Here is a 25,627-nt window from a genome sequence, read left to right as displayed (position 1 = left end):
GTTAGCCTTTCGGTGAGCTCAACTACCTTGACCGACGAAGCTTAACTTCCTTTAAGCGTGAGAATCACGACAGACCGCGGTCTTGCGTGCCTCATCGGAGGCTTGTGTTTCTATTGTAACTAGCTGCACTGGTAAACTGCAGGTAAGGTGGTTACCACCGTCCCACGGCCCCCTATAACACACACATATATTTATATATTAGTTAGACTTTATTACATTAACTTGCAAGTCAACAGCAGTTCGCGACATTAAGCAGAAGTTACATCTAGCTAGATATGGTGTGAATCTAGCTAGTAGTGGTGTGAATATGAGAACGATTCTGTTCAAACAATGCATATAATATGTTTTTGAAATTGTTTCCTATATTAGTTTCACTAGTTTTAGAGCAATGCATGGTTAAAATAAAAATCTGAATTATCATTAACATTACTAAAGAGCAAAGCAAAGTTAAACCACTAATAGCGGTGTGACATCAGATTTGAATTCTGAAAGTGTATAATAGGTAAACAATACATTTAGGAAGGAGTTTTGTCCGTGTTACTGATCATCATATTCATATACCATTGTATTTACAAGGTACTTAAAATAATATTACCACATTTACACTGGCGGCCAAATGTTTGGAATAATGTACAGATTTAGCTGTTTCGTAAGGAAATTGGTACTTTAATTAACTAAAGTGGCATTGATCCAACTGATCATAAAGTATAGTCAGGACATTACTGATGTAAAAAACAGCACCATCACTATTTGAAAAAAACATATATATATTTTTAATTAAATCTAGACAGGCCCCATTTCTAGCAGCCATCACTCCAACACCTTATCCTTGAGTAATCATGCTAAATTGATAATTTGGTATTAGAAAAACACTTGCCATTATGTCAAACACCATTGAAAGCTATTTGGTTTGTTTAATGAAGCTTAACATTGTCTTTGTGTTTGTTTTTGAGTTGCCATAATATGCAATAGACTGGCATGACTTTAGGTCAAAAATGTCAACAACAAAAAAGAAACAGCTTTCTCTAGAAACTTATCAGTCAATCATTGTTTTGAGGAATGAAGGCTATACAATGCTTGAGTGCCAAAAAAAACTGAATATTTTATACAAAGGTGTACACAGTCTTCAAAGATGGACAACTGGCTCTAACAAGGACAGAAAGAGATGTGGAAGGCCAGATGTACAACTAAACAAGAGGATAAGTACATCAGAGTCTCTAGTTTGAGAAATAGATGCCTCGCATGTCCTCAGCTGACAGCTTCATTGAATTCTACCTGCTCAACACCAGTTTCATGTACAACAGTAAAGAGAAGACTCAGGGGTGCAGCCTTATGGGAAGACTTGCAAAGAAAAAGACACTTTTGAAACAGAAAAACAAAAAGAAAATGTTCGAGTGTTTTATGAGTGTAAAAAGAGTTTTATGGATCTTAACCCCATTGAGCGTTTGTGCGATCAGCTAGACTGTAGTGTAAGGTGCGTGAGAAGTGCCAGACAAGACAGCCACATCTATGGGAAGTGCTACAGGAAGTGTGGGGTGAAATGTCACCTGAGTATCTGGACAAACTGACAGCTAGAATGCCAAGGATCTGCAAAGCTGTCATAGCTGCATGTGGAGGATTTTTTGATGAGAAATCTTTGAAGTAGTTTAAGAAGTTCTGAAATTTTTTCAAATGGTAATAGTAATTTTTCACATTATTAATGTCCTGACTGTACATTGTGATCATTTGAATGCCACTTTGGTGAATAAAAGTACCAATTCCTTTCCATAAGAGCAAAATCTGTACATTATTCCAAACTTTTGGCCACCAGTGTATGTCCATAAAACATAGCATTATGGTGCCATGCCCACAAAACACAGCAATACTGTGGTGATTTTTGGTTGGTATTAGCCTCCTCTGTTATCATAAAAGAATAAATAGAATAAAAAAGATAGATTCTGGTGACTCCAGCCAGGTCTCGTAATCAACCAAATTTGCCCAGTTGCTAGGGAGGGTAGAGTTACATGGGGTAACCTCCACGTGGTTGCGATTAGTGGTTCTCGCTCTCAATGGGGAGGGTGGTTAGTTGTGTGTGGATCGCGTAGAGTAGCATGAACCTCCACATGCAGTGAGTCTCTGTGTTGTCATGCACAGCGATCCATGTGATAAGATGTACGGATTGACTGTCTCAGAAGCAGAGGCAACTGAAACTTGTCTTCCGCCACCTGGATTGAGGTTAGTAACCGCGCCACCACGAGGACCTACTAAGTATTGGGCATTCCAAAATTGGGAGAAAAGATTATAAAAAGAAGATAGATTATGAAAGCTTCATACAATCTATGAAATATATCTCATTAATTCGTTATAATTTTACTGTAATAACAGTAACTGCAGTAACTATGGTATTTTAGTGTGAAATCTGGTTAATAATTTTTGTTAGGGTTTAATCGGTGTGCTTATGTAAACCTACAGGTGCAATAAGATATACTTTTCTTTCTGTTCTTGGCCTCCACTTTTACATGCTTCCCAACAGAATGGCAGACAGTGCCAGTCTTCAGTTTGTTAGTCCGTTTGCTTTTGAGGCCATGCAGAAGGTAGATGTGGCCAGGCTGGCTGCATTGAGTGACCCAGAGCTTAGACTGCTGCTGCCCTGTCTGGTGAGGATGGCTCTCTGTGCCCCTGCAGATCAGAGCAATGCCTGGGCACAGGACAAGAAACTCATCTTGCGACTGCTGTCAGGGGTGGAGGCAGTGAACTCCATTGTAGCGCTGCTGTCTGTGGACTTCCATGCGCTGGAACAGGATGCTAGAAAAGAGCAGCAGCTAAGGTGAATTCACTAATATACTTTTTAATGTTGTTCCAAACCCTTATATCTATCTTCCATGGGAAAAAAAGATGCAATGAATGTGAATGGTGACTGTGGCTAAATTCTACCTTTGGTATTCCACGGAAGAACAAAAGTTATACATATTTGTAACAACATGAGGGTGAGCAAATGACCATTTTTGAGTCAAATATCCCTTAAAGGTTTCTTATTAATGCATTTTAGTAGCCTGTTGAATGTTAATAAATAAAAGACTGTGGTTTTTTTTTTGTTGTTTTTTTTTTCTTCTTTTTTTTCAAACCCTAGTGTGCTGACTACCTAAACGGCGTATTCAGAATAGCATGCTTTTGATGCGCAAAAGTGCTGAATAACGTGTCTATGATGCCCAAAATGCTGTTTAGAAAGGTGGCTCATTAGGTTTAGGAACATTATGCTGTATAATATTGTTACATTTAATGATCCAGTTGAATGGACCATACACGTTTCCTATTGAAATGTAGCTTTTTTTTTAATCTTCTCTCCGTGCAGGCATAAGGCTGGAGGCTCCAATGGCGAGAGCATCCTGGTTTCTCAGCTGCAGCATGGCTTGACTTTGGAGTTTGAGCACAGTGATCCTCTCAGGAGACTCAGACTAGCACTCAGTGAGCTGCTGGCCATCATGAACAAGGTTTTGTGTCTGTTTTTACTCTCCTGCATAACAATCTAGTCCTTTTACACGCTTATTTAAGACTTATTCATCTTTTGATTTAAGGTTTTGTTATAAGCCACTTTATAATTTCAGGACATCTAATTTCAGAATCCATAGATAGTTGACATTCATTCTGTCAGACATGAAATAGAGTTTTTGAGATTTTTGCCTCTTTTCCACAGGTGGCTGATTCTAATGGGGAGTTTTTTTTAAAGTCCTCTGAGCTGTTTGAAAGTCCCGTGTACCTGGATGAGGTGGCGGATGTTCTCTGCATCCTACAAGCAGGTAAATGCTTGTGTGTTAAAACTCTGTCAAACCTGTGCTTGACATGGAAGTGAGAAACTAACCCACTAGACAATTTTACCACTACTTAATTGTCTGGATCAATAAATGTATTTTTCTGCATATCAAAATAGAAGACTTCAACTGTGCCATACTATATTATCAGTGGATATCAGTGGATTATATTAGGCTGGATCTATATATTACCTTCATATTTTAGTTTTTTTTATTTAAAGTGTTTGAAGATTAAACTGTAAACCTTAAAAAAAAAAAAAAAAAACTAATTGTAAGATTGTCTGCTTCAAACAGAGCTGCCATCTTTGCTGCCCATCATTGATGTTGCTGAGGCGCTACTTCACGTGAGGAATGGGGAGTGGTTCTTGTGTCTACTGGTGGCAAATGTCCCGGACAGCTTTAATGAAGGTATGTCCATCACCTGATGTCCATTTATTTGTTTGAAGCTGTCATAAATGCTGATCAACTATATCCACCCTTTTTCTGAACACGGAAGGGTTCCATCATTCATAACGGAAGCCTGTTATTGTTTTCTGCTCTCCAGTGTTTTCACTTGCATCAGCGTAATGTTCTTAGCAGATAATGTGATGTTTAGTGTATTATATTTGTACAAATTGTCAAAAATGTGACAATTTTTTGACAGTCCTCACTAGGGATGTGCAGTTACTGTTTTTAACATTCGGTGAACCTCAAGGTTTCATGAACGGTTAATCTGTTTTTCTTCGGGAGTCTGGACACAGGAATAAAACATTTATAAAATTGGTATCTAAAAATGTGGCTATCCTGCCCGAGACGCTGAAAGAGAAACAGTGAGATTCAGCCAACCTGGTCTCATAGTGGAAACGTGACTCAATATACATTTTTGCAAAACTTGTTATACGTGTCTCCAGGTACAATTCCCTGCAGTTTATAGGAAACAAACACTAGAGAAATGGTGTTTTATTCACTTTCACTCAAATCTTTTAATTGAATTTATAAATACTTATTTTTCTCTCCATTTCTCAGACCCTGATATTTTATGATATCGAGACACTAACGTATATTTTCAAAAACGATACATTGCAATGCTTGTATTACTGACCCATCTACATGTATGCACTTATTCCAAAATGAATAGCTTGCATAGTACCTCACCTGATAAAGCATTGGACTTGGGGTCGGGGGACCGTGTTTCAAGTCCAGCCATGAACTCAAGCTGACACGTGACACAACAGAGTCATAGAAGTGACATGAAATGAGGTGGTTGCTTCACAAAATGTGTTTTTTTTTTTTTTCTTTCATTTTGCTTCTGCATTTTAAAACACTAATGGTTGGGCTTAGGCATTCATTAGGTAAGGATGTTTTTTTACATCTCATATATATATATATATATATATATATATATATATATATATATATATATGAAAACACTAATGGTTAGGTTTAGACGTTGATTTGGTAAGGTTGTCTTTTTTAAATGTCTCATTTACTTTTTAAAACACCATTTGTTATGTTCAGGCAAAAGATTTATGTTAGGACCCCATTTACTTAGGACCCCATTTACTTACATTGTAAATGCCTGACTGTAACCCAGATTTTGGGGTTGAGGGACAAGTCAAAATAATTTTTTGTGGTAATCAACATTATGCCACAAATGCTGTTGATTGATTGATTGATTGATTAACTATAGAGTTACTTTAAAGAACTATATTAAGTGAATTATTTTGATTATTACTAATACATTTTACTATTTATTGTACAACCCTAATTCTTGCGAAGTTGTGACCGTATGCAAATTGCCAATAAAAATAAAACGTAGTGATTTGTAAATTCTATTCACGCTGTGCTTTATTGAAAGGACTTAAACAACACATTATTTGATGTTTTACCTTGTAAATTTAATTGTTTTATATCCATCTTACTGGGGAGACTAATGTGGGTGGGACTTCCGCCGGAAACCGTTTCATAGCATTCTCTAGCTCTGGCTGCAGTCATTTTAGACCCTGTTTTTTAAATAATTTTGGATGATCCCGATCACAAATGGTCAGCGCTAATGGTCAATAAATGGGGTGCAAAATGTTTTGTGATTGGATCAACATACAGAGGTAGTCAAAAACCATTTGAGGTTTAAAACGGCATCCTGATGCATCCCGGATGGCAGCGAAGCACCACCTCTCCCCAGTCAGTCACCCGCCGAATAAAAGTTACGTGTGGATTTAAAAGGAAATAACCGTCCAATTTGAAAACTTTAAAAAGTGATTACATACCCAAGGATGAGAACATCACAGCTGTTCCTCAGTGTGTCTGTCTGATTTGAACATAAAGGGTGACAAGATACGTATTATTTTGCTCGAAATGTTGCGTTTGAGCTTAGATTAAACCTCAACTGCATCTGGGAGAAAGAGTGCAGCGATTTTGTTTGTGCTTTCTGTGTCTTTATGACTTTTTTTCAAAATCATAAATAAGGTAATGAAAGAATGAATGGACGAACACCGCAACAGCAGCTGTGCTTACTTGACAATGGTAGAAACACCCACATTTCACGCTAAGCATCACGGGACATAGGAAATAGGTGGATACAGTATAAATACACTCATTTAAAAACAGATGATTGCAACATGCTCCAAAAAAGTTGGTACAGTCGAGATTTACCACTGTGTAACATCACCATTTCTTCTAAGAACACTTATTAAGCATTTGGGCACTGAAGACAAGTTTAAGTGTTTTTTCCTCTGCTGGTCTTCAGCTGCGCAGTTGTACGGGGCCTAGTGTTAGCATTTTCCAAGTGTTTAGGCATTGTATTACATCAAAGCTGTGTGTGTTTGATTTTTGTGCCTCCAGTGTGCAGGGGTTTGATAAAGAATGGAGAACGGCAGGATGAGGAGAGCGTAGGGGGCAGACGCAGGACAGAAGCTCTCAGGCAGCTGTGTCAGATGAACCCCTCTCAGGCTCTGAATATCAGGGCCATGGTGGTGAGTCTTCAATACATTGTCAGAAATTAAGGGGCAATATTTTCCCCCTGGATTTAGTTTTCATAGGCATTTGTTACCTTTATGAGGGCATATTTATTCTAATCCTAAAATATTATGTGTCATACTTTTATGTTGAATTCTTAAATGTAATCAATTTATTAACAAAAATTGTAAGTCTGATTAATAATCCAGTCTTATATTTTATGCAATAATGTGTATACACTCAAAAAAAAACACTTTAAAGATTTAATTTCTTAGTAAATGTTTTGGTGCCTCCATATTTGACCAGTAGGTGATGATATGGATGAAGAATAATGTGAAAGTGAATTTCACAATTATAGGAAAAAAGGAGTTAAATATTGATCTGTTTCTCACCCACACCTATCATATCACTTCTAAATTATGGATTTACCCACTGGAGTCAAGATATTCTTCTAAAAATCTTTGTTTGTGTTCTGCTGAATAAAGTCATACACATCTGTGATGATATGAGGTTGAGTAAATGATGAGCTAATTGCCATTATGTGTAAAATATCCCTTCAAATAGAAAAATCACAGCAAAGTATTTTCAGACTCTGTACAAATTCATGAAAATGCGCTGTTTTAAGAACTTGATGTTTTTTTCATGGCTGAAATTTGTGACCTGCTCAATTATTATGAGTCATTTTAATCCAGAAACACATACGAGTTTCATGCATATAAATTATTATATGTTTACTGAGACTTACCTTATTACTTTACTGCATGAAATGTGTTTCTTCATCAAAACAATAAAACATGTCACATTTTAACTCTGTTTAGTATGTATGATTAAAGAAGAGACCTTGGTCTTTTCACAGGTTGAGGAGTGTCACCTGCCAGGTCTGGGTGTGGCTCTCACACTAGACTATAAGCCAGACACTGCAGATGAGGCAGTCAGTCCTCTGGTGTCTTATGTTAGCGGCCTACTCCTGGGCACCAATGGAAAAGTGCGCACCTGGTTCAGTATGTTCATTCGCAATGGTCAGCAGGTAAGTAGCAGCAGTGGCATGTGATTGTTCTTAGGCACTTGTTGATTGTCTGCTCTTGTTAACCTGAAATCTATACATCGTTTCATCTCCCTGCAATACTCCCTTTCAGAGGAAAAGAGAAAGCAGCTCTGTACTATGGCAAATGCGAAGGCAGCTACTGTTGGAGCTAGTGGCCATCTTACCTCGCTCTCGCAGTACTCACGTTCCCAATGACAGTGACATGGACACAGAGAGCAGCTCAGGGTATTCTGGCCTGCGGGAGGAGCATGTGGTGAAGGCCAGCGCACTGCTACGACTCTATTGCGCACTCATGGGCATCGCTGGGCTCAGGTACGGTGTAGGTGATGCCATCCACGTGTTCACAGTAAAATGTTTGGTTGTAGCGGTGTGAAGTAATGGTTCAAGCTGGTAACCAGAAGTATGACGTTTCAATCACGCCATGACTGAGCCTCGAGTCATCACTGTTGTGCCGTTGAGCAAGGCGCTTAATCCCATTTCACGTAGGCACATGGAATGCAAAAGGTGACCTTTTGAAGAGTATTTTGACCACTCTTTTTTTCATATACTGAAAATATATAGAAACTCAGATTAAGCTCTAAAAATCACCTTAAAATAAAAGTGGTCCATGTGCTATAGTTTAAATGTTCTGAAGCCATACAGTGAAATTTGTCTGAAATATAAATTGCTATTCACTGATAATCTTCCCCACCTAGAGAGATAGCAACACAAATGTAAGCAAAGCATGACCGAATTGTAATTGTTTGTGTTAATCATACCATTAAATAGATTTTAAAGCCTGGGGTTAATCCTTGCAAGAAGATTTTGAAACCATGGCAAAGTCAGGCGGAAGTAATGGAAATAAATTCTGGTTTGTGTGGTGATAAAAAATATATACTGAGATGTTTGTTGATTACTGTCAGTTCCTGATGACATAGAACATCGCTTCCAAAAATCTCATAAAATTAAGGGTGGTTATGGCATATATTTTCTCTCTGCAGACCCACAGATGAAGAGGCGGAGCAACTGTTACAGTTGATGACCAGCCGTCCGCCAGCCACGCCTGCAGGTGTGCGCTTTGTCTCTCTGTCCTTCTGCAAACTGCTGGCTTTCCCCACACTCGTCAGGTACACCCTTCAGCATAAATAAACCCAATCCATCAAAATAAATGGCGAATTAATGATTAAATGTATAACAATACGAAGTGATTCTCTCTCTGTTTTCCCCAACTTCAGCATCAGCTCAATAACTTCTTGTCTATCAGTTTCGTTCAACGTTAAGCTGTTCGTTTCTATTTAATTTCATTCATCTTGGCTATAAGAGTTCAATACTGTTTAATTAAATTTACTGAAAGGTGAAATGTGTAATTTTTTCCATGTTAGAATATATTCTCCTATCCCAGTTTAATGTGATGAGACAACTAGAAATAACCATTTGTAGGTTGATTCGCCTGAAAATTGTAGACATGGTTGCTCTATGGGGCTATCAAAACATTCCTGTTTGTTTGAGCATCCCAACCAGCCTGACACAACAACATTGGCTTAACCAATGGCAAGAGTTTGGGGTAGGACTATCTGTTTTGTCTGACCAAAGACATACAGTGGGAGCATTTGGAAAACCTGTTTGGAAACAATCATTATTTTTGCAATTCAATTTGGTGGCACAAATTCCTCAGAAATTATGCACTTGACCTATAAAGTCTAGAGTAAAATCCAAGTGCATCATCATTGCTGTTGTTTATTCTCTTGCAGTACTCCAGAACAGGAGCAGCTGATGGTAATGTGGCTCAGCTGGATGATTAAAGAAGAGGAGTATTTCGAGAGGTACAGTAAGCTTGCATGGACAAGCTCTTCATAGTCATTAAAAACTAATAACTGCACTTTTTATAACACCAGTTACAATAATACATTAATCCAGTTAGTTTGAATTCAAAGAGGGACATATATGGAACCATGTTTGTTTATTTTCAAATGTTTTGTGTCCTGCCCTTGTAATAATTGGTCCTTGAGATCTGCCCGTCTGTCATATGAGGTACTCAGCCACACTTATTTTCTAGAGACAGGCAGTATAAGAGCATGAATCTGGCTAATGGGAAGGTGAAGAGGGATATACATTTTTGAGAAATTAACATTGCATTTTTCCAACTAAAAGGCTGCTTTAAGAGTTTATGGAAAAACGGAAATGTTTTTCTCCAAACAGAAAACACTGTGCGGAAACGCATGCGCTCAATTTTTGGTCCGTTAGAACATTTTATGCTTGTTAACGGGGGTGGGGGGGTTGCATAAATACTGAAATGGAAACAGATGGGGTTACTCAGAGGTTAGGCAGTGGCAGCCTTTTTCAATTTAATAACTAATAAGCAGCTGATGGAATATAAGTCATCTCTCTGGCTTGCCTCTCTCCTGACCCCCTGTGATTGGAGCATTTATCTGCACTATAAATTTAGAGACAAAGGGCCGTCAGTGCACAGCCGTGTGTGTGTGTTTGTGCTTAGTGTTATCATTGATGTTTGAGTCACTGTGAGGCTGGGGGTTGGTGCCATGTGTGTATATTTATTTCACCAGTATAATAAGAGTGTTAAAATGGCATTGCCTCCTTTTAAATCTATTTCTTGTCTTTTTCTCTTGCTCTAAACGTCTCCCTCTCTTCCTCCTCCTCCTCTCCTCCCCTTTCTTGTTCTCTCCAGTGCTGCCGGTGTCTCAGCCTCTTTTGGAGAGATGCTATTACTGGTTGCCATGTATTTCCATAGCAACCAGCTCAGTGCCATCATCGAGCTGGTTTGCTCTACCCTGGGGATGAAGGTGAGTGTAAACCATCAACCCAGGCAACCTATTAACTAATCAAAACATTTTTAACCCTGAAAGACAATGAAGACATCACTTTGGTTGTGCTTCAAAACCTAGAGAGCTGCATACCTACCAGTTTTGGACATCATAGGTCAATGTTTGTTTTGAACTTTCAAATGCACCTAAGAGTAAAATTCTTCTTAGATAGGCAGCTCACCAACTTTTGAAACAAGAGTGTAGCAGGAAATTTCTTTTGGGTGGGCCTCAACAAAAACAGATGGGCGGGCCAAGTTTTTGCTCAAATACATTTTCCTTAACAACAGAGAAACGGCACACTCAAACTGTTCTCTTACACGTTTAGAAATCAGAATATATGCATTTTTGTTATCCAATTTTATAAAAATACAGTGCATCCGGAAAGTATTCACAGCGCTTCACTTTTTCCACATTTTGTTATGTTACAGTCTTATTCCAAAATTGATTAAATTCATTATTTTCCTCAAAATTCTACAAACAATATCCCATAATGACAACGTGAAAGAAGTTTGTTTGAAATCTTTGCAAATCTATAAAAAAATATATATTTTTTTTAAATCACATGTACATAAGTATTTGCTCAATACTTTGTTGAAGCACCTTTGGCACCAATTACAGCCTCAAGTCTTTTTATGTATGATGCTACAAGCTTGGCACACCTATTTTTGGGCAGCTTCTCCCATTCTTCTTTGTAGGACCTCTCAAGCTCCATCAGGTTGGATGGGGAGCATCAGTGCACAGCCATTTTCAGATCTCTCCAGAGATGTTAAATCAGGTTCAAGTCTGGGCTCTGGCTGGACCACTCAAGGACATTCACAGAGTTGTCCCGTAGCCACTCCTTTGTTGTCTTGTCTGTGTGCTTAGGGTCATTGTCCTGTTGGAAGACGAACCTTCGTCCCTGTCTGTGGTCCAGAGCGCTCTAGAACAGGTTTTCATCAAGGATGTCTCTGTACATTGGTGCATTCATCTTTCCCTCGATCCTGACTAGTCTCTCAGTTCCTGCCGTTGAAAAACATCCCCACAGCATGATGCTGCCACCACCATGATTCACTGTAGGGATGGTATTGGCCAGGTGATGAGCGGTGCCTGGTTTCCTCCAGACATGACGCTTACCATTCAGGCCAATGAGTTCAATATTTGTTACATCAGACCAGAGAATTTTGTTTCTCATGGTCTGAGAGTCCTTCAGGTGCCTTTTGGCAAACTCCAGGCAGGCTGTCATGTGCATTTTACTGAGGTGTGGGTTCTGTCTGGCCATTCTACCATACAGGCCTGATTGGTGGAGTGCTGCAGAGATGGTTGTTCTTCTGGAAGGTTCTCCTCTCTCCACAGAGAAACGCTGGAGCTCTGTCAGAGTGACTATCGGGTTCTTGGTCACCTCCCTGACTAAGGCCCTTCTCCCCCGATCGCTCAGTTTGGCCAGGCGGCCAGCTCTAGGATGGTGGTTCCAAACTTCTTCTATTTATGGATGATGGAGGCCACTGTGCTCATTGGGACCTTCAATGCTGCAGAAATGTTTCTTATCCCTTCCCCAGATCTGTGCCTCAATACAATCCTGTCTCGGAGGTATACAGACAATTCCTTTGACTTCATGGCTTGGTTTGTGCTCTGACATGCACTATTAACTGTGTGACCTTATATAGACAGGTGTGTGCCTTTCCAAATCATGTCCAATCAACTGAATTTACAACAGGTGGACTCCAATCAAGTTGTAGAAACATCTGACGGATGATCAGTGGAAACATGATGCACCTGAGCTCAGTTTTGAGTGTTATGGCAAAGGCTGTGAATACTTATGTACATGTGTTTTGTTTGCAAATATTTCAATCAAACTTCTTTGATTGTCATTATGGGGTGTTGTTTGTAGAATTGTGGGGAAAATAATTAATTTAATCAATTTTGGAATATGGCTGTAACATAACAAAATGTGGAAAAAGTGAAGCACTGTGAATACTTTCCAGATGCACTGTATATTTGAAGTCAAAGAATAATCTCTAATATTCTGTGTTTGCCTCAGCCTAATTTGGGTGGACCCAGGCCCAACCTTGGCCATGCCACTGTTTTGAAAAAAACATGAATAGTTCAGCTAAAAATTGAATATTTTGTCACCCTCACTCTTATGCGTTTCTTCTATTGAACACAAAAGGAGATATTTTTAATAATGTCCAAACTACTATACAGTATTCACTTTCACGGTCATTAATTTCTATAAAATGAAAGTGAATGGTGACCAACGACAAATCAGCCTGTGCATTCTGTTAGACAACTCCTTTTTCTGTTCCATGCAAGAAAGTAAGTCATATGGGTTTAGAATGTCATGAGGATGAGTAGATGGCATCAAACTTGAATATTCTCTTTAATACTAGTGCCTGCAGAAAAAGGTCTGGTTTATGCATCAGTGGTAGATGCATAATATTGAGGATTTTGTTTAAGTAAAAAAACATTCCAATTTAGTACATAACAGAGTACTTAGTGCTGATTACTTTTGGGCTTAAATGCCAGCATTTGTTCAACTCAAGAATTACTCCTAAGTAAAAACATCTACTATACTTGGCTGCCCTGAACCTGTCTCTGAAGAAGGATGTTAATTGGTGGATTTATTGATTTTTAGTGTCTGAAAAGCCAGTAGAGAACATGTGCCTCCCAGAGAAGGCTAGAGCTTGACTGTGTGATATGTAATTGCCCTTAGCTGAGTTGTGCATTATTGATGTGGTACAGATAGATGACTCATGTAGGGTACAAGCACTGGTTTTCCTTTGGGTTTGTTTAGCCAGAATGAGTCACTTTCTGCTTTATAAACCTCCAGGTTGTTTTAGAAATCTAGATTTTGTCTTTAAAAGTGGATGAAACTTTTAAAACTTGCATGGAGTTTCCTCTATTTGAGAAACACATATTTTGCTGACTTTAACTCCTTGTCTTTCCACAGATCGCCATCAAACCCAGCTCACTGAGCAAAATGAAGACCATTTTCACCCAGGAAATCTTCACGGAACAGGTGCCTTTTTCCTCACAGTCGATTTAAATCTTTAAATGCACAACAGTCATCCCAAGAGTCAGTAGGCAGTAATAATTGGAAAAATGTCCAAAGTTTTATATGTTCTGTTTGGTACAGTGTGTTTAACATCTCTGAGTTTGTGCAATATGGACAGTACTTGACATTGCAGGAACTGTGTAGGCACTGGAGAAATAATCTTAATTAGTAACAGCTTGCCATATTATTAGAAGAACTGTTATAGATATCCTCTTAGAAGGGAATTTAGAGAATTGAATGCCTGCCATCTGTTAAACATGGTAGTCTGAACACATGGAAGCTAAAGCACTTTGACGTCTGCTGAATGCCTGAAATGTAAATGTTGCTCCTTCTTGTGTCAAGACTGATACAGTATTGAGTGGACTTTTGTGGTCTCTTGCAGGTAGTCACGGCGCATGCAGTGAGAGTGGCTGTTACTAACAACCTCAGTGCCAACATCACAGGATTCCTCCCCATCCACTGCATATACCAGCTTTTGAGGAGCAGAGCCTTCACCAAACACAAAGTATCCATAAAGGTATTCCTGAGGATCTCCACGTTGAGTTGAATTTTTTGCCCTTCTGTGTTGTTCGATTGTATTCTGTCCTTTTATCTTGTTGTATTTCCTTGACCTTAATAATTTCTCTCTGATTCGATTCTACTTTGTTCTGTAGTATTCTATTCTATTGTGTTCTGTTCTTTTCTGTTGTTTTGTTTTGCTTTGTTCTGTTCCATTTTTTTGTTTTGCTTTGTTCTGTTCCATTTTTTTGTTTTGTTTATCTTTTTTTTTCTATTCCATTCTATTGTGTCCTTTTCTTTCATTTTGTTCTGTTCCATTCTTTTTGCTTTGTTCTATTTTATGTATTTTTTTCCCTAATTTGGAATGCCCAATTCCCAGTGCGCTCATATAGCGCTCAAGTGCTCATGGTGGCGTATTTACTCTCCTCAATCCGGATGGCGGAGGACGAATTTCATTTCCCTCTGTGTCTGAGACCATCAATTCGCGCATCTCATCACGTGGCTTGTTGAGCGCGTTACCACGGAGACATAGCAGCTTCACACTATTCTCCGCGGTGTCCACGCACAACTCGCCACATGCCCCACTGAGAGCGAGAACCACATTATAGTGACCACGAGGAGGTTACCCCATGTGACTCTACCCTCCCTAGCCACCTGGCCAATTTGGCAGCATAACCTGGATTCGAACTTGAGACTCCAGTGGTGGTAGTCATCTTATTTACTCGCTGAGCTCCCCAGGCCCCCTTTGTTCTATTATTTTTATTTTTTATTTTTATTACCTTTTCTTTTGTGTTCTATTTTTTTTATTGTCTTATTCTATTCTCTTTTGTTCTGTAATATTCCTTTTTGTATTTTGTTCTTTTCTCTTCGATTCCATTCCTTTGTGTTCTATTCTGCCCTGTTCTGTCCTCTTGTGTCTGGGAAAACCTCACCATACTAACTACACTACATTACTCTTGACTCTGCTCAGTGCAAGTATTGATTGAATCCTTTGGGTTCTATTATCTGTTTGACTGGCTCCCTCCTCTCCTGAATCCATGAAAAGACATTCCATTGATTTAATTAAGGACTTGGTTTTGAATGTGGTAGTGCATTGCCAGAATGTTTCCTCACAATTACATCGTCAGCCTTAAAGACTGGAATCTGCCTCAACTAGTCAGTACGGCATGTTATAGCTATTGATCTGTTCAGCTGGAAAGATGATTTAATCACCTAAGTGCCCAAGGTAGATGATTGGTTAATTCACTTATTCTGTGCAATTGTGCCTTCTTTTTCTTTCTTTCTTTCTTTCTTTCTTTCTTTCTTTCTTTCTTTCTTTCTTTCTTTCTTTCTTTCTTTCTTCCAAACCTTTGATTCATATATTATTCTTGTTTGAAATGTTGTTTTTTTTCTCCTCTGTTTGTTTAGGATTGGATCTTCAGACAGCTGTGTGAGACAACCACTCCGCTCCACACTCAACTGCTTCCATTAATTGATGTTTACATTAACTCTATCCTGACCCCTGCTTCCAAGACCAACCCTGAGGCCACCAACCAGCCAATCACAGAGCAGGAGATCCTTAATGTGTTTCAAGGCTTAGCAGGGGTAAGTGGAGCTAAGAGCATCATTTTCATCACAAGATGCATAAATTGCAAAATCATCTAAAAATGGCAAATCATTTGGAAATTTACTGCGGTGGGATATACGTTTTTTTGAACTCTGATAAATGACTTCCCTGCAGTCACAAAAATGAGCCTACTCCGATCAGGAGGAAAGAGATTATTAAAATATATTTTTAGACAAAAACACACTCATGTTCCAGAATATACAAAACCATGCATTTCAAAATTCAGAGAATAGACTTTGAATCCATTTAATTTATGCATCTATGAAAAAACACTATAAAACGTATGATGTTTAATGATTTATTTATTAAAGTTTTGCTATACATTCATACTTTCAGTTTTTAGTACTGTCTTATACAGATCAAAGCCATTTATTCCTGTGCCTTCTGTTCCTTTTAACCTATGTTTGACCCTTTCTCCATCTTTCTCTCTATATCTCTCTCTCTCTCTCTCTCTCTCTCTCTCTCTCTCTCTCCATCAGGGAGATGGAGGGAAGACTCGGTCACAGTATACCATCACCACTCAACTGCTGATTCTCTACTATATCTTGTCCTATGAGGAAGCTCTTCTCACTAATACAAAGACATTGGGTCAGTATAGCACACTGATCTGACGCACTCTCCTAACACATTTAAATTAGGTTTTTGTTTTAGTAAATCAAACTTATTGATCATACGACCTTTTGTGTGTGTTTTTTTTTTCCCTGCGGGATAAAACATTAACCAAGGTTTCGGCACAAAAATGCCTATTTTTATTTTTGTTTTATCTGCTACAATGTGTCCGTGGTAATGCGCTCAACAAGCCACATGATAAAATGCACGAATTGATGGTCTCAGACTCAGAGGCAACTGAGATTCGTCCTCCGCCATCCGGAATGAGGCGAGTCACTACGCCACCATGAGGACTTGGAGCACATTGGGCATTCCAAATTTGGGAGAAAAGGAAGAAAAGTTCAGATTCTAAGCTTTCAAATGATACCTCATATGACTAATTTATGTATACAGAAACTTTAATGTTTAAACTTTACCCCCCCCTTGGGTCCACAAGGTTACTCTCCTTCCATTCTTTATTTTTATTTAATCAGTGCATTTATAAAATGATACTTTCTAAGCAAAACCTACCATAATCACTTCAACTGCAGCTAGTCTGGGGTATGCAAGTGTACACAAGTTTCTGTCTCTCCACTGAGAGTGCTGCTGTAATATTGGGATGAGAGCGATGCAGCTTTTCTTCCCTCGCCGGCATATTCAATTTTCAGACTCCCACCAATCACCTGCGGTTTGACTTTGCTTTGGAAGACTTTCATCAGTTATTACAGCAGTTACTCTTCACTGTTTATGCATACTGCCCTTCCCAGAGTGCTGTGCTTATTTAATCTCTCTCCCTCTTTTCTACTCTATCATTCTGGAGTAATGATGCCCTCTGGCTGTGCTAATGAACTGAATACAATGAAAAATCCCTTGTACATGAGCCGCACCATAGAGGCCTATTTTTATAACTGAGCATTCCTTCCTCACAGCGCTGATGCAGAAGAAGCCAAAATCATACTCACCGGCCCTCATGGACCAGATCCCCATCAAACACCTCATCCATCAGGCACAGGGACTACAGCAGGAGCTGGGAGGTAAAGGACACCTGTTTTAAAGAAGCCATGTTATGTACTTTTGTTACATTTTTAATTTTTGTTCCCGAAAGTCCACTTATAATGTGTCATGCTTTCTTGCACCAAAATGGTCATAATTTAGTTTTTACATGACCATTTTCCATCCTCTCACTGTGACCTGTAGAATTAAAAGGGCTGTTGTTGTGACCTTAAGCACTTTGTAAATAGCCTGTTATGAAGTGCCAACTTCTTCAGTGTAGTTCAGTTTGTTGTTCATCAGGTCAGGCCAAGTTGATGAATACTTATTATGCATGTCTTCTGTCATTACCGAAACGTTTTTTTTTTTTGCATATTAGTTTTTATAAACTATAGACTTTGTATTGTTACATAGTTGAGTAAGTTTGCAAAGCACATCAAACCGTTTTCTTATCTGATTCTCTGATTTTCAGCACAGTAGTTTTCTCACAGTAGATTGTGATTAATGTCGGTTGTCATTATAAGTAAATGATTTAAGAGGAAATTATTATTTTAATAAAATAATCAAGTAAAAAAAATCCACTATCTTTATTTAGGGTGCAAAAAAAATAATTTTTTGACCTAAAAAGCTTTTTAGTCATATTCCTTCCTTCCTTAATACTCTTTTCCAACGTTCATAATATCCCTCCATACTCAGGCCTTCACTCCGCTCTGTTGCGGCTGCTGGCCACAAACTACCCTCACCTATGTATGGTGGAGGACTGGATCAGTGAAGAAGAAGTGACTGGCACTCTGCCCTTACTGAGGAAGATGCTGCTGACCTCCTCATCCTGCAAATACTCACAGACACAGTTACGACAGGGTAAGAGCATGCGCACACACACACACACACACACACACACACATTTGCTCAGATATTTAAATAGGGACACATCAAAGACATTTAGTATTTTATATAAAGCTAAATATAATTACTTTAAACCAACACACACCCTAACCCTTGCAGAAGATGTTTTGCATTGTTAGAATTTAAAAAATATCATTTTAATTTGCATAGTTATTTTTTCAAATGAGGACGTCGCAAAATGACAACGAAGGTAGGTTTTGTCTGATTATTTTACATTTTAGCTGCAAAATTGTCCCCAAACTATTGTTATGTAAACACGCACTCTCTCTCTCCTGCTTATTTAAATGAGAAAATTGTAAAAAAAACTTCAGAATTTAGGCATTATCTGCAAAAATGTTTCTCACTCAATATTTTTTTCCCAGTATAAAATTGAAACATAAATAAAACATGATGAAATGACATTATGATGTTCATAAGAAGTCTTGTTTTCAAATAAATTGTAAAATTGTGCTGCGCTACGAACCTGGCGACCTGAGTTCGATTCCCGCTCATGGCCAACACCAGTGACGATTATCTGAACCGGTCCCGGGCCTCCCCTAGGTCGACTCAGCCTAAAATGAGTACCTGGTGTGGTGTGTAAAACATCGCCACTGGGGAGACAAAGGTGGTCGGGCGTGGCGCTGGCCACCCACCTCCTCGTGTACCGTTCCACAACAGCACTTGCCCCTACAGTCTGTTAAGGCTAAATGGGGGATCTTTGTCTTTGTATTTTTAGTAGGCTATACTGTATGTTCGTCTTAAGCTGTTTTGATATTTTTCCTGGACAACAAGACAAAGTACGTAGTAAGAGAATAATTTTTTCTTTGCAGTGTATGTCCTCTCACTCTAGATCTGAAAATCAAAATGTAGTTCAGGTGGGTTCTGCCAGGCAATTAGCACATCTTTTCTGTATGACATATTTTTCAGGAAATTTCACACTACGGTTAACTGCACTACTGAACTCTATTAGAGAGACTCATAAAGACCCTCTGGCACTGGAGGAGATCACAAGTGTTTATTATGGTCTATGATATAAATAGTTTGTTGTTGTAGTCTGACCATTTTTGTGCAACTCCATTTGGCACCTGTGGAAGAATGATCCTGAAGGTGTTTCTGTATTCACATTTCCGCACTGACGGGCCAGTCCGTTACACAACCCTCCATCTCTTGCTGCTTCTGAGGAGTCCATACCAAATCTCATATTAATAATTGTGGGAGGGCTAATCAGTCTAATTAGCCCTCGAGGGGGATAAGGGCCAACCAAAGATGGAAGTGCGACAGAGAGATTTCCGGGCAGCTGTCTGACACCTTTGTGTGTTTGTCTTTTTAATAAGTTCATAATTAAAATATTATTTATATTCTCAATCCGGTTCTCGCCGCCTCCTTTCCATTAATTCCTTTAGAATAATCTTCAGGGATATTTCTCTATATGCTGTATTATGATTTTTGGAGCAATTATTTTCCAAAAGTAGTGAAATAATCTTACTTGAAATCCTTTAATATCTCATAATTTAAGAGCAAAAGTCAGAAAATGTTATAATATAATGTATATAAATATAATATTCTGAACACAAAACAGTTTTCGAAATTCCAGATATCAAGATAGTTGGCAAGATTATTGAAAACAATTAAGGTAAAAAAACAAAACAAAACAAAAAAAACTACTATCAGTTTGAGGGGACACCTTTTGAAAACAGTTTATTGATTTGTTCTTTTTTATACTTTTTTCTTTGGTCTTGTTTTATACCAGCATTCCAGAACATTCTCTCCGGTGGTCCCAGGCTGCTGCGTATCCTGGAGCACCTGACACTGTTTTCTGCAGGCGATCTGATCCCGTACGCAGAGGCTCTCACCGCCAGCATGGGTTTGCTGTTAGAGGACGGCGTCTCTCGAAGAATCCTGCAGACAGTCAACAAACTCTGGATGGTACTTAATACAGTCATGCCACGCAGGTGAAACTCCCTCAGCCTTTCTTATGTTACAGTAAATGTGAAAAATCTCCTTAATCACCCACACAAACCAAGTCTCTCTCTCTCTCTCTCTCTCTCTCTCTCTCTCCTCTCAGGCTGTGGGTGATGACAGTAAATGCTCTGCAGCCCTCAGTAAAGCTCCTCCGGCAGCAGAGGTACACTCAGAATGATCTGATGGTGGATCCTCTCATTGTTCTGCGCTGTGACCCCAGAGTCTTCAGGTATTATCCACTTTTGGATTATCTACTGTTTACCCCTGCAGATTTGTCCCTCAGTAATTTTCTCTCAACAGTTTTTTTTTTATTTATTTTTTTTAATAAATGCTTTACAACACACATGAACAGTGACCCCCGCTATTTTTCCACTATTTTTAGTGGATGTATGAAGTCAGTTCCACTAGAATACCCACATCATGTTTTCCATCACATTATCTATGGACATCGTAATGACTCTGTGCCACCAAATTTGACAGCCAGAAGTGTCCAAATATTTAAACATACACTGGCAGCCAAAAGTTTGGAATAATGTACAGATTTTGCTGTTTCGGAAAGAAACTGGTACTTTAATTCACCAAAGTGGCATTCAATTGATCACAAAGTATATTCAGGACATTACTGACATTAAAAACAGCACCATCACTATTTGAAAATATTTTTTTTTTTTTTTTTTATCAAATCTAGACAGGCCCCATTTCCAGCAGCCATCACTCAAACACCTTATCCTTGAGTAATCATGCTAAATTGCTAATTTGGTACTAGAAAATCACTTGTCATTATATCAAACACACTCACACACCAATGACGGCAGAGCTGCCATGCAAGAATGCCATTGGGAGCAACTTGGGGTTCAGTGTCTTGCCTAAAGACACTTCGGGTCATGTGGGCCAGGAATCGAACCGCCAACCCTGCGATTATCGGCCACCCCGCTCTATTGGCCAAACGCCCCTACGGCTGCATTTGTAGGAGAGACAAATTTGAATCTTGCATTATTTCCTGAACTCATTCCCCATAATTTGTCCTTTCTCTCACTGTCCCTATCAATAAAAGTGTCAAAAATGCCAGAAAAGCACATGTTCTATTATTATACATTCTGGAACACGTACAGTATGCAGTCTATGATTTGTATGATATCTATTAGTTCTACTGAATGAATGTATTTTTTGTTCTCCAGGTGTCCTCCTCTCATGGACATCACTGTTCACATGCTGAATGGATATTTGCTGGCATCTAAGGCCTACCTTAATGCTCACCTGAAGGAGACAGCTGAATTTGAGCGACAGGGTCAGACCATCTCAAACCTTGGGCTCAGCGGCCAACCTGATGCACCTGAGGTCACCAGAGAGGAGCTGAAGAATGCTCTACTGGCTGCTCAGGTAGACCTAGCAAGACTGCCGATGGCCAGTGTGAACTGTCATTTTTAAGCTGTGTTGTCTTATGTCTTGTGTTTGTTGATCATGTGCATGTGTTTTATACCTTGCAAACGTTTGTTGCACATGATGCTCATTTAACTTGCACCTTTGAACCTAACTTAATTGTTATTTCTACAGTAAAGTAAATTGATTAGATTTATCAGAATCATTAAGAAAACACAGTAGTCCTCAGACCCTCGAGGCAATTCATTATTTGAGACTTGTATTGTTTTTGCGTCTTCAGGACAGTGCAGCAGTACAGATCCTGCTGGAGGTCTGTTTACCGTCCCCACAGGAGGAACTGCAGCTGGGAGGAGGTGGAGGAACAGACAGCCTGCTGAGGAGCGTTCAGTCGGCTCCAGGTATTCCCGTGCGGAACCAGGTGGGAGACACAGGGGCTGGGCGGGGGGCCCAGGGGGAGCGTGAGACAGAGGGCGGACTGCTCAGTGACCTGAGGGAGGTGCAGTGTCTCATCTGCTGTCTGCTGCACCAAATGTTCATCGCAGATCCCAACATCGCCAAACTAGTGCACTTCCAGGTAATTACAGTATGACTCTGTTAAAGAAGTCATCACAGTTACAGTGATAGTCACACTACATCGATTTGTTTACTGTAAAAATTACTTGATCCATTTTAACTTGAAAATAATTTTAAATTAAGTGATCTTAAATTAAATATTTTGCATGCTTTAAGAATACAACAATCATTCTATAGGTTTGTGTGAAACAATACAATTAAAAAAAAAAAAAGAATCTTTGAGATTCATAGTCTCTGACAGTCAGACTTCTAGTTCCAACATTATTTATTCTTCTAATGGAATTATTAATCATCATCTTAAGAATTTTAATGGAATAACTAATCTCCCTCTAATAGAATTCTTAGAGAGATCAAAGAGTTCTATATGCACAAAACAGTTTTAAAAGAGTTCCTTGAATGTTTCTTCAGGGTTATCCTCAGCCTCTGCTCCCTCTGACAGTCGCAGGAATTCCTTCCATGCACATCTGTCTAGACTTTATCCCAGAACTCTTAGCCCAGCCGCAGCTGGAGAAACAGGTAAGCCACCAATCATGAGTCCATCCACATTATTACTTGCACAGCTAGGACTCTAAAAAGAGTTTAAACCTGGATGATAAATCCACAATAACGGTATGGTAAGCTGCCTGTCTACAATGTATCTTTGTAATAAAAATAAATAAAAATTGAGATATATATATATATAGATATATATATAGATATAGATATATATATAGATATAGATATAGATATAGATATATAATTAATCAAGCAAGCCCTGGCCATGAAGCTAATTGCAATTTTGTTTTGCCTGCCACAGATCTTTGCCATACAGCTGTTGTCCCATCTGTGCACCCAGTATGCACTGCCCAAATCTCTGAGTGTGGCACGTCTTGCCATTAGTGTGATGGGTACTCTACTCACAGGTTGAATAAACTCTTTCATCTGTTGCTTTACCTCATTATCTCTCTTCCATTCTCACTTCATCTTGGTTTCCTTCCTTATTCATTTATTACAGGTGGCATTTTATTAAAGAGTGTTTAAAAATAACATATTATTCAAGAACTCAGACCTTTACCTTTTACTTTTATATTTATAAAAAAATTACTTCCCCGTTATCTTTGTGCACACTGCCCTCTGCTGGCCATTTTTGTGCTTTTGAAAAACTTCATCTGCAGTGTTTATAAATTATGCACCAACCATCCATTTATTATGTTTTATTGAATGGAATTCCAGAGGAGTCTTGAGCATGGTTAAATCCTGCAATTTCCTGTGCAGTTACATGGGCTCACTTTTTGGTATAATATTACCCAGTACACCTGTTCACAAAAGCATTTTAATCTGATTCAATGTTAGATATTAATTTAAGATTATTAACTTTATTTTGTCTTGCACAGTTCTGACCCGTGCCAAGCGTTTTGCATTTTTCATGCCGACGCTGCCATGCCTGGTTTCTTTCTGCAAGGGCTTCCCACCCCTCTTCGATGATGTCATGTCCCTGCTGGTGCAGTTGGGTCAGGTGTCTGCTGCTGATGTCACCACCAAGGCCAGAGACATTGACCCTCTCATCACCCGTGAGTGGAACTTTTTCTATTGACCTACTGTATTTGTTTTTAATGATCTGTTAATTGTAATATTGCATTGCTAATTGCGTTGATTCCTTAAATAGAGTTGCAATAGTGAAAAGGAAGATCTGATCCTGTATGCTCTTGTATTTAGGTCTCCAGTATTTGAGAGAAAAGCCGCAGGAAATACCACTATCAGAATCCAAACTCTCTTTGCCTAAGAGATCTACAGATGATCTGGGTGGAGCCGACCCTGATGTGCAGCTGTGCTATCAGATAGAGGCCACCTTCATGGAGATCATCAGCTCCAGCACACAGGCACTGTGAGACAAATAGATAAATAAGACATATGTCCTGGTGGGACTATGGACTTGTCTGAGCGGGTAGGGTTAGTTTAAATAGGCTTGAAGTATTTCCTTATAAAAATTAAAGGGTAGTTCACCCAAGAATGAGAATTCTGTCTTTATTTACTCACCCTCATGTTGTTCCAGTCCTGCATGATTTGTCTTTATTCTGTGGAAAATTTTAGGCACTGACAGCCTCACTCACCATTCATTTTTATATCATCCTTTTTCCAAACAATGAAAGTGAATGGTGACAGACTGTCAGTCCCTAACATTCTGTTGAATATACATTTGTAATCCACAAAAGAAAGTAAGGCATGCGTTTGAAACAGAATTTTTATTTTTGGGTGAACTATTGCTTTAAGTCTCTTGTTACAGGAGACTGGGTCGAAGAATTATAGTTATGAACCAACAAAGAATTGCATTGGTTGCTTTGGAAAGGCATTGGAGCTGTTAGCGGTGGACCCAATTCTAAAGTTAGTCTACTCATGCATATATATTCTCCAAGCCAACATCTCCAACCTAATACCACAAGAGCTCTCTAGATGCAGGTGTTTTTTTTTTGTTGTTGTTTTTTTTTTCAAACATTGTACTCCACTTGTATTGTTATGGTTAAAATCATGGACAACCATTTATAAAGACATAGGACAAGATGGACCAAAGGATTAAAAAATTTATTGCAGTGAGTTTGTGAGGACGCAGACTGGACTCAATGAAAACTACCATGTCTCTATTCTCTAAATTTGACTCAAAATGTCCTATGATGTCTTTTGAGTGTAAAGTGAATTGGGCCAGTCATTCTCTGGCCAGTTCTTAAGGGTTGACTTAATTCAGGTCACAAGGCAGTTTGTTGTAAATGTAGTAGACATTTTCTAAATGATGTGTTAGCTTGCTAGTTAAGTGTATATTTGAGTGCGCAATGTGTGTGTCCAGGGCACTTAGCAGTGATATTATCGGTCTGTTTTCTAGACCAACATTTAAGAGCTCCAATTTACAAATGTATTGGCTCGATTTTGTTTGAACATCTTGGTTTTGTATACATGTTAGTCTTACATTTTGAACATTTGTATTAAAACATCTTTTTGGAACGTCTTTTTCTCAAAGTCTTTTCTTCAGTATAGCCATACAAATAACTAATGTACATGTAATGTACATCTAACAGATTTTAGGTTGCCAGAGCAAATCTATGTGTAACAAAAAGCAACACCTATACATCTGATTATTTGTTTATTAAAATCCATGTGGGGGCGCCCTTGTCACATGGTAAAGATCATATTCAGGCCGAGCTGTAACAGAGCCTGCTGTCCAAATGGAAACACTTATGCGTTTTCAATTACATGACTGGCATGAAAAAAATAACTCTTAACTTACATGCTCGTTTTACTCCAGAACAATGGTTGTCTGGTACGAAAGCTTTCGAAAATAGTCTTCATTTGCAATAAGACCAGGTCATGTTAAAATTTATATAAGTGGGAGTCTCGTAAATGCAGAATTGTTCATTTTCTAGAGCCAAATTAGACCCTTCAGCTGGTCTCCATGTTGTGATATTCTACAAATGACCCACATTAGCTTTGTTTAAAGGGGTTTGGCTCTTAGGCAGACACCATGAAGATGTGAAATGCAATCACAATATGTTACATATAGAACTCAAACCTGCATCA

General features: G+C 38.8%; 1 protein-coding gene across 1 annotated transcript; it reads left to right on the top strand.

Annotated features, from left to right (window-relative positions):
- LOC127636219 (integrator complex subunit 2-like) lies at nt 1-25,458 on the top strand. The gene is made up of 25 exons (XM_052116655.1): nt 1-142; nt 2,513-2,806; nt 3,332-3,470; nt 3,674-3,776; nt 4,083-4,196; nt 6,609-6,739; nt 7,579-7,749; nt 7,859-8,079; nt 8,748-8,873; nt 9,498-9,569; nt 10,433-10,547; nt 13,495-13,563; nt 13,982-14,116; nt 15,505-15,681; nt 16,183-16,291; nt 17,221-17,325; nt 17,978-18,142; nt 19,917-20,118; nt 20,232-20,357; nt 21,307-21,508; nt 21,789-22,082; nt 22,490-22,597; nt 22,878-22,983; nt 23,455-23,631; nt 23,777-25,458. Exons 2-25 carry the CDS (start codon nt 2,514-2,516, stop codon nt 23,947-23,949), a joined length of 3,633 nt encoding a protein of 1,210 aa, XP_051972615.1. The 5' UTR covers nt 1-142; nt 2,513; the 3' UTR covers nt 23,950-25,458.
- Nucleotides 25,459-25,627: the final 169 nt, after the last annotated feature.

Source organism: Xyrauchen texanus, chromosome 43 (genome assembly GCF_025860055.1).
Source record: "Xyrauchen texanus isolate HMW12.3.18 chromosome 43, RBS_HiC_50CHRs, whole genome shotgun sequence".
Taxonomy (NCBI): domain Eukaryota; kingdom Metazoa; phylum Chordata; class Actinopteri; order Cypriniformes; family Catostomidae; genus Xyrauchen; species Xyrauchen texanus.
The sequence above is the reverse complement of the archived record's forward strand: the minus strand, read 5'-3'. Positions and strand labels throughout refer to the sequence as shown.